This window comes from Gracilinanus agilis, chromosome X, assembly GCF_016433145.1.
Source record: "Gracilinanus agilis isolate LMUSP501 chromosome X, AgileGrace, whole genome shotgun sequence".
In the NCBI taxonomy this organism is placed as follows: domain Eukaryota; kingdom Metazoa; phylum Chordata; class Mammalia; order Didelphimorphia; family Didelphidae; genus Gracilinanus; species Gracilinanus agilis.
Genome location: NC_058136.1, coordinates 80,045,849 through 80,055,928, shown reverse-complemented (window position 1 = coordinate 80,055,928; position 10,080 = coordinate 80,045,849). Strand labels below are relative to the sequence as shown.

General features: G+C 37.8%; 1 protein-coding gene across 1 annotated transcript; it reads left to right on the top strand.

Moving 5' to 3' along the window:
• The first annotated feature begins 4,732 nt into the window (after positions 1-4,732).
• On the top strand, positions 4,733-7,128 carry LOC123253808 (prolyl endopeptidase-like). The gene is given in 3 exon segments (XM_044682943.1): positions 4,733-4,784; positions 5,781-6,476; positions 6,479-7,128. Coding segments are annotated over 3 exon segments (1,398 nt in total).
• Positions 7,129-10,080: the final 2,952 nt, after the last annotated feature.

Sequence of the window (10,080 nt, the reverse complement as noted above, 5' to 3'; positions counted from 1 at the left end):
CTTCTCTCTTTCTCTATGTAGAAAGGCAGTGGGTGAAAAATGCAAGTAACAGGGAATGAAGAACATTAGACAGAGTAGAAGCACACTAGATTAAATCAAAGACTTCCTCAGGTCTTTTCTCTTGCTACATTTCCTCTGTACTTAGGTAAAGGCTTCTCTTCTGGGCTAAAAAGTGATGGTTGCTGAATTCTTCTTTTAACTGTATACATAAAAACCTAACACTGTGAGCATGAGACTTCTGATATGGAAAGGGAAATCAGAACCCTAACCAACTCAGTTTATGGATGGAGAAACTGAGGTTTAGGAAGAGTTAGGTATCCATTGATAGCTGAAGTTCCATGTGATTTGGGTCCTACATATATATTAACTGATCTTTGGGAGGAAATTCTTATATGATGAGGCTCTCTGGGTATATTTGAGTTTCTTCAGTTTAGAGTGGCATTCTAAATGAGTATTGTGCAATTAGAACTTTGAACCCCAATCCTCTATCTCCCAGCATTCCACTTTCCTTCTCATATTATTTCCTTACATTTGGGAGATAAAGATTTTGTGAGACCCCAGCAATCTCTTTTTCCACGAATATGACTATGAAAGCTAGCTTTACAAAGGCATTTCTTTTGGCCTTTCATTTCTTTTGCTTTTAATGATTATTAATAATCTTTATAAAATATAATCCTAGGAGTTATTGGATATTAATTTAAAATTTCCAGTATCATAAGTTTCCTTGATTTCAGTACTCGACATTCTATGGAGCCTTGGGCAAGAATCTGCCCCCAAACTATACCCACACTATAGAGGTTTGGGGCAGTCTTTTTATTTAAAAGTGTCTGACAGAAAGCTGAGTGGAGGCTAAGTGGGCCCTTTTTCCCAGTAGTCCTCCCCTTCTTTTTTGGTGGTTATAGCTTGTCTTCTTTTTAATTTTTAATTTTTTTAGAAAATTTTCCACGGTTATATGATTCATGTTCTTACTTTCCTATTCACTACCACCCCCAATCACCTCCCTCCGTAGCCAATTCGCATTTCCCCTGGTTTTAACATGTGTCATCAATCAAGACTTACTTACATATTATTGATAGTTACATTGGTGGCATTGTTTCAAGTGTACATCCCCAATCATGTCTTCATCAACCCATGTGTTCAAGTACTAGTTTTTCTTTTGTGTTTCCACTTCTGTTGTTCTTTCTCTGAATGTGTGTTGCGTTCATTTCCATACATCCCTCAGAATTATCCTGGGTCATTTCATTGCTGCTACTACAGAAGTCCATTACATTTGTTATTACCATACTGTATCAGTCTCTGTGTAAAATGTTCTCTTGGCTCTGTTCTTTTCATTTTGAATCAATTCCTGGAGGTCATTCCAGTCCATATGGAATTCCTCCAGTTCTTTATTCCTTTGAGCACAGTAGTATTTCATCACCAGCATATACCACAATTTGTTCAGCCAGTTCCCAGCTGAAGGGTGTGTGCTTGTTTTCCAGTTCTGTGCTACCACAAAGAACATGGCTATACATATTTTTATACAAGTATTTTTATCTATGATCTCTTTGGGGTACAAACCCAGCAATGCTATGGCTGGATCGAAGGGCACTCATTCTTATAGCACTCTTTGGGCATAATTCCAAATTGCAATACAGAATGGTTGGATCAGTTCACAACTCCACCAGCAACATATTAATTTCCCAATTTTCAACATCTCTTCCATCATTCATTGCTCTCCCCTTCTCTCATTTTAGCCAATCTGCTAGGTGTAAGGTGATACCTCCGAGTTGTTTTGATTTGCATTTCTCTAATTATTAGAGATTTAAAGCACTTTCTCATGTGCTTATTGAGAGTTTTGATTTCTTTATGTGAAAATTGCCTATTTCATGTCCCTTGCCCATTAACAATTGGGGAATAGCTTGATTTTTTATACAATTGATTTAACAACTTGTATATTTGAGTAATTAAACCCCTGTCAGAGTTTTTTGTTACAAAGATTTTTCCTCAATTTGTTGGTTCCCTTCTGATTTTTGGTTGCATTGTTTTTGTTTGTACAAAAGCTTTTTAATTTAATATGATCAAAATTATTTATTTTACATTTTGTGTTTTTCTCTAACTCTTGCTTGATTTTAACACCTTTCCTTTCCTAGAGATCTGACAGATATACTATTCTGTGTTCACTTAATTTTTTATAGTTTCCTTCTTTATATTCAAGTCATTCATCCATTATGAATTTTTCTTGGTGTAGGGTGTGAGATGTTGATCTAAACCTAATCTCTCCCATATTGTTTTTGTCAAATAGTGGATTTTTGTGCCAAAAGTTGGGCTCTTGGGTTTATCATACACTGTCTTGCTGACGTCACTTACCCAAGTCTATTCCACTGATCCTCTCTTCTGTCTCTTAGCCAGTACCATATTGTTTTAATGACTGCTGCTTTATAATATAGTTTAATATCTGGTACTGCTAGGCCCCATTCCTTCACATTTTTTATTATCTTCCTTGATATACTTAATCTTTTGCTATTCCAAATGAACTTTGTTATAGTTTTTTTTTTCTAATTCAGTTAAAAAGTTTTTTGGTAATTTGATAGGTATGATGCTAAATAGGTAAATTAATTTAGGTAGAATGGTCATTTTTATTATGTTAGCTCATCCTATCCTTGAGCAATCATTGTTTTTCCAATTGTTTAGATCTAGTTTTAATTGTTTGGAAAGTGTTTTGTAGTTTTTTTCATATAATTGCTGTGTTTGTTTTGGTAGATAGATTCCTAAGTATTTTATATTGTCTAGTGTGATTTTAAATGTTGTTTCTCTTTCAAACTCTTGCTGCTGTGATGTGTTGGAAATATATAGAAATTCTGATGATTTATGTGCATTTATTTTGTATCCTGCAACTTTGCTAAAGTTGTTGATTATTTATACCAGCTTCTTAGTTGATTCTCTAGGATTTTTTAAGTATACCATCATATCATCTGCCAAGAGTGATACCTTAGTCTCCTCATTGCCTATTTTGATACCTTCTGTTTCTTTCTTCTCTAATTGCTACTGCTAGTGTTTCTAGTACAATGTTAAATAATAGAGGTGATAATGGGCATCCTTGTTTCACTCCTGATCTCATTGGAAAGGCTTCTAATTTATCCCCATTGCATATGATGCTTATTGATGGTTTTAGATATATACTGTGTAAGAGGGAAATTTTAGATATTTATTTAAAATGTGGTCACCAGGAATCAACAATTCAGATTGATTCCATAATTAAAATAGGCCTATGTCAGGATCATGTTTAAGGTAGTTTATTTACAATTAGGAAGGTAAAAGGTAGGTAAATAGAGTGAGGGAGAGGCTAGTCCAGGCCTGGAGAGACCTGGATGGAGTGAGAGCGTTAAAAGGCTAATTAAACTAGGCTACAAGCCACAAGGCCTAGCAATCAGATAGGCTAGAGCCTACTTAAAGAAGAGTCTTGGAAAAACGCCAAGGTAGGCCAATGAAGTCAGCCTAACTTACCCACATGACAATTCAGAGTAGAAGCATTCTGAGGTCTCCGTCAAGCACCTTCAGCACCAAGTCCAAAGCTGGAACTTCTTCACCAGCTAGTAACTTACATATTTAAAGAAATAGTGTCTCTCCTCATTTCCTGTGGGTCCACCTCTAATTCATGTGGACCAATGGCAGCCTCTACACTGATTTGTATTGTCCAAAGGGCAGTCCCTTGTTCTTGATTTGATACTTATTGTCACATGTGATTAACTTATCTCCCCTCCCCTTTGAGGGAGGTGGGGATGATATAATCTAGATGCCTAGGGTAAGTAGATTTTTTAGTCTGGGCTAGAGCTAATTCCATTTACACAATCCCCTGTGATGATCATATTGGGTGCTTAGTCACCCCAAGTGATCATTTTAAATAATCATCTTATACCCACAAAGGTCTTCTAACTACAATAGTTAGACGTAAGAGGGGAATGGAAGAGAGAGAAAGCAAACCACTGTTTGCTAGGCGCATTGACAAGAAACCAATTGGGGACAGTCACCTATTGGTATAACATGTACATTTAAAGTAGCTGTTCAAAACCCATCAGTCCAATCTGTTGAACTCCAAAGTTCATTCTGGATTGCTCGATGCAACAAACCCATCAATTCAATCAATTGAAACCCAAAGTTCATTCTGGATCTCTTGATTAAATGTAGATTCTTCAGGCATATCTCTGCAAACAGTTCATTTTCTGGATTTAGGAATCAGCAAATTTCTTTTTCTGAGAAATTTTCTCGAACAAAATCAGAAAATTAAATCTTGCATATGACAAAAATACAATTAAATCTTGGATTTTATAAAAATAAAATCCCCTTTGATGTGGGTATTTAAAAAGAAATACCCAGATCAGCTCAAGATATATGGTTGAGTTATGGGGTTGTATGGGTCAATCAAAAAGAAAAAAAAAATAGAAGAAAATCAAATAGAAGAAAATTGAAACTTTGGAAAAGAAAATATTAAAATAAGAATCAAAATATCAAAAGCTATGTATATAAAATTTATGAATGAAAATAAGTTCAAAACAGACCCTTGCATTAGGGTCCAATTACTATAATTTCCATTCTAATAGTTTGTAGGACACAATGCAGTAATACTGCACTGATCCATTTGCAGCCAAGAGTACATGAAGTTGCCATTCTATAAGAGAGAAAAAAGGACCAGATTTATATGCAAGGGAAGTATCTGTCATTCCCTTCATTCTCAGGAATACATCAGGTGAGCCAGATGATAGCCAATCTGCGGTACCTGACTGGCAGTGTAGTTCGGAGAGTCCTATGTCATAACATATGTTAAGAGTTGCAGCTTTGATTCTTACACTAAATTCAAGTCCTTAGTGTTAGACTGGGAGTACTTCAATCCCACCTGTATTTGTATGATCTCTTTGACCTTATGCTCCTTGGCACTTTGCACATGTTTTCATCAAGGATTGGTTGGTCGGTCTCCATGACCTTGTGCTTTTTCAGCGCTATTAACGGCTCTTTTTGTTCCCATATCATGGAATCAGACAGAAGGATTAATCATAGTCCCATAGCATGTAACAATATATGTCAGGTTCCCAAAGTCTAAGGCCTTGTGAGTAAGCAGTAATATTACAGCAAATACATATATATTAAAATTATAGCACTGCAAAAATAGAAAAAAATTAAGTACTTATATGTATTTAAGTACACGAAATGAGAAAAAGAAAAAAATCAATTATTCTATTAAAAGATAATAGGAAAATCAATAAGAAAATTAAAAATAAATACAGGGAGAGAATTAAAACAAACCAATATGATTCTAAAATTAGCATCCATTAGTCTATGAACTGTTATCTCTGATGCGGGTAACAAGAAACAGTCAATTGGGTTCTATAGAAGATGCCCTCTTCACATGTGAGCAATGAATCCAAGAGTCCTTTTCTCCAATTTTTATAGCTGTTGGGGTAGTTAATAAAATTTTGAATGGGCCATCCCATGAAGGCTGGGTTGCCCCAGTGCGCTGGAAGTTCTTTATATACACTTTGTCTCCTGGGTTCAGGTCATGAAGTGAAAAAAGTCTATTGGTCCTGCTTGTACTGCAGTTCCAGATTCATGGAGTTCATGCAGTTTGTGTTGCAATTCCTGTATATAGGAAGCAATAGAAGTATCTCCTCCTAATAGTGATGTATATGCAGGAGAAAAAGGCTTAACCTGTATAGGCGGATGTCCAAAAAGCATCTCATATGGTGAGATGTATAGATCTCCCCTGGGTCTGCTTCTAAGATAAAATAGAGCTAGGGGGAGAATTTCAGGCCATTGTGATCTACAGCAGGAATCCAGTGGCATAACAGGAATTTTGAATTGGGTGAAATTGATAGACAATTTTGATGGAGAATATGATTATGTGACAAATGAAGGGACAGTTTTCACCTTCAAGACAAATCTTCATTCTCCTAACTATCGGCTAATCAATATTGACTTCAAGGATGCAGATGAATCCAAGTGGAAGGTACTTGTTCCTGAACATGAAAATGATGTTCTTGAATGGGTAGCTTGTGTCAGGTCTAACTTTTTGGTGTTGTCCTACCTCCATGATGTAAAAAACATCATTCAGCTGCATGATCTTGCCACTGGTTCCCTCCTCAAGACGTTTCCACTAGAGTTTGGCAACATTGTGGGATAGAGTGGCCAAAAGAAAGACATTGAAATCTTCTATCAGTTTACTTCTTTCTTATCTCCAGGTATTATTTATCACTATGATCTTACCAGAGAAGAGTTAGAGCCCAGAGTTTTCCGAGAGGTGACTGTGAAAGGAATTGATGCTTCTGATTATCAAACCGTTCAGGTGTTCTACCCCAGCAGAAATGGCACAAAGATCCCTGTATTCATTGTCCATAAGAAAGGAATTAAATTAGATGGTTCTCATCCTGCTTTCCTGTATGGCTATGGAGCCTTCAATATATCAATTACACCAAGCTACAGTGTATCCAGGCTTATTTTTGTGAGGCACAGGGTGGTGTGCTAGCAGTAGCTAACATTAGAAAAGGGGGTGAATATGGAGAGACCTGGCACAAAGGTGGTATCCTGGGCAATAAGCAAAACTGTTTCGATGACTTTCAATGTGCTGCTGAGAATCTTATAATAGAAGGTTATACTTCACCAAAGAGATTGACTATTAATAGAGGCCCAAATGGAGGACTTTTAGTGGCTGCTTGTGCAAATCAACACCCTGGCCTCTTTGGTTATGTCATTGCCCAAGTTGGAGTAATGGACATGCTAAAGTTTCATAAGTATACCATTGGCCATGCCTGGACCACTGACTATGGTTGTTCTGATAGGAAAGAACACTTTGAATGGCTTAGCAATTACTCTCAGTTACATAACATCAGGTTACCTGATGGGGATGGAGTCCAGTATCCCTCCATGTTACTTCTCACTGCAGATCATGACGACCACGTGGTACACCTTCACTCCCTGAAGTTCATTGCCACCCTACAGTACGTTATAGGCCGAAGCCGAAAGCAGACCAACCCTCTGCTCATACACATTGATACCAAGGCAGGCCACAGAGCAGGGAAGCCCACTGCGAAAGTGATCAAGGAAGTTTCCAATATGTTTGCACTTATAGCACGGTGCTTAAATATCAATTGGATTGAATAAATGGAATTCCCAGCTCCAATTGTAACCCCCAGATCAACCTCAAGGCCTTTTAACCACCTTTTACACAGAGAAACCAATGGGCATAGAACTTATATTTGAAGAACACTGTTCCTACACATCAAAACCACAATTCATTCTTCCAGTGACCCAAACTGCTATGGGAATTTTACCTTTTTTAGGCTTCTCCTTTTTATCATTCCCTGGAAGTGACTTTTTCTGCAATATTCAGACATACGTTTAAAAAGAGGGGGGGAAAAGCATGTTTGAACAAAAAGCTAACTTGCAGCAAATGCTGTTGTGAATACTTAGATATCCAGAGTTTTAAAGTGATAGTCAAGCTTCCTATAAACCTCTTAATTTTGTTTGCTCCCATAACCGTATACAAGTCCCCTGTAAGTAAACAAAAGAACTGTGATAATACAACAGAATTTCTTTACAACCATAATAAATGTTATTTAAGAAAAAAAAGAAAATGCATGAACTTAAACAAGAAAATAGTGTGGGGATCCATCAAGGACATGATGGTTGACACAGTCATGCAGGAATTATGAAACCTGCGCTGCAGGCTACAGAAGGAGAGTAATGCCACTCAGATTCCCATGTGTAACTCTCTTCTTATCAACATTCCCTATTATTGGAATTAATGTAATCAATATTTCCACTAAGCCTCAGGGAAATACAAAAGAAAATTATAGGCTATTGTGTCATTTGAAATTGTCATAAGCCCTGGAAGACTACAACTCCCAGGAATCTCTCTGCTACAACTTCCCCTGACAACTCCTACTTCCTTTGTGGGAGGTGTCAGGGAAAGTATTAACTAAAGTTTGGCACCTTTTCTCTCTCTCTCTCTCTCTCTACCCTGGACGCTGGCTGAAGCAGCTCTCTGGACCCTGAAAGTTCTGCTCTCTAACCTGAGCCTTCGCTAGCTCTCCACCCTGGAGGATTTGCTCTGGAGCCCAAAGGCTCTCAGACCCTTATCTCTCTCTCGACGCATTTTTCCCTGTCTTCCTACCTCCTAATTTTCCCTAGACCTTCCCTTTAATAACCTAAATAAAACCTAGCTATTCAAAACCCTAAAGTTGCTCTCCAATCATTTATTTGAGCCACTGAAGGGCTCTGATCAATTTCCCCTGCCTGGGGCTGGAGACTGCAACCTTCCTTTCCCTTCCTCTACCTTTCTCTCTCCTTTCTCCCATTCCTCCAATCTTCCTACCTTCCTCCTTTCACTTTTACCACACACTATTATTAGAACCCTACAAACTCCAAGGAAAAACCTAACCTTTATATGTAATAATACAGAAATTCTCCTAATGTCTCCTTATAACAAACCAGCAAGTACTGAGTTCATGTTAAAGATTTTAAAACTCTAACTTAGATACACAAGTGCCTGCAAAAATGGACCAGAACAATCTCCAAATCTCTCCCCCTCCCTCATCCCTGATTTGGTAGTTAAAAATGGATGATAAATGGAGATATTGTCCTTAAAGGCTGGTACATCCCATTCCACTGTCTGGACTGCTTTCTCTACCCCATAGCCAAGGACACAAGTAAAAATTAAAAATATTGGAAGTTACTGGGGAATGAAAAAGTTGTTAGTAACAAGGTTGTTGATAACAAGGCTGGTGAATGGCTTTTTCAATATCTCCAAGAAAAGATGTATGTTGATTATGGAATATCCATACCAACCCTGTATGTAATCTTAAGAAAGAAAAGGTATAAATAAAAGAAATCAGTAGATGGCAGCAGTACAGTGTTTTGAGGAAGATTGGTTTTTGATTAAGTATTAAGGTTGACCTAGCAGGAAGCTTGGAGGATTCTAGGATAGAACGAAGGAGGAGGAAGTGTCTGGGTCCTGAGAGTGGCACTCCATTAGTGGTGGGCAAACTTGCCAGCCCAGGGAGATCTCAGACCCTGCTTCCTGATTATCCTGAGTGGAGGTGGATTTCCAACAACAACAGAACAGCACCAAGAGGAGAAGTTTGGGATCTGGTGGACAGTTTCTCAAGCACACTATTTCTTCTTGGATATCTTGGACCACTGAGAATTTTGGCATCCAATGAGCATCTTTCGAAAACTGTGAGAACCCTCAAAGCCACCCTCAGATCCATAACTGTGCTGATTCAATCCTGGCTGGTACCAGGATTGATTCAGCCTCCTAGAGACTCCACTGTTCCTTGGGCCCTGCCTGCTGGATCACTTAGATTAGAGTAGAATAAGTCCTCCCCTTGCCCTGTGGTTTTATCCTTTAGGTTTTAAGTATAGAAATCCCTATCCCACCTCTATTTAAGTTAAATATAATTAAACCCTGTTAAAACCTTTTACCTTGCCTGTTGGATTCAAAGCCTCTGGCCCAGGGGTGGTAGTTGATCAACAGCCATTTTATAAGTTAGCAGCAGCATAGCTGTCCTATGGTCTTCCTAACCTAGTCTGGTCTCTCCTATAACTCAGTGTGTAAACCCACAATCATTTAGATTTATTGTAATATCCCTAGTACCTCCATTATCATTTCTACAATAGCCTCTGTGAAAACTATCTGACTCTTTGGCTGAGCTCATTCAACTGTGCCAACACTGCCTAGCCCCCAAGAACCCTGTCTGGCTAAAGCAGGACTTTCACAAAATAGTGTCTTGAAAGTCAAAATTGACCACCTTGAAAATGAGGTAAAAAGAAGTGAAAGATAAAGTACAAAGAAAATCAGACCAGAAAGAGAAGGATGACCAAAAAGCCAGGAATAAAATTCAATCTTTCAAAATTAGAATTCAAGAAATAGAAGCAAATGACTTCACAAGGCAGCAAAAATCTACAAAACAAAATCAAAAGAATGAAAAAATTGAGAAGAATAGGAAACACCTCAGTGACAAAACCTCAGATCTGGAAAACAGATTCAGGAGAGACAATTTGAGAATTATTGTTCTACCAGAAGATCATTACAAAAGGAGAAGCCTGGACAAC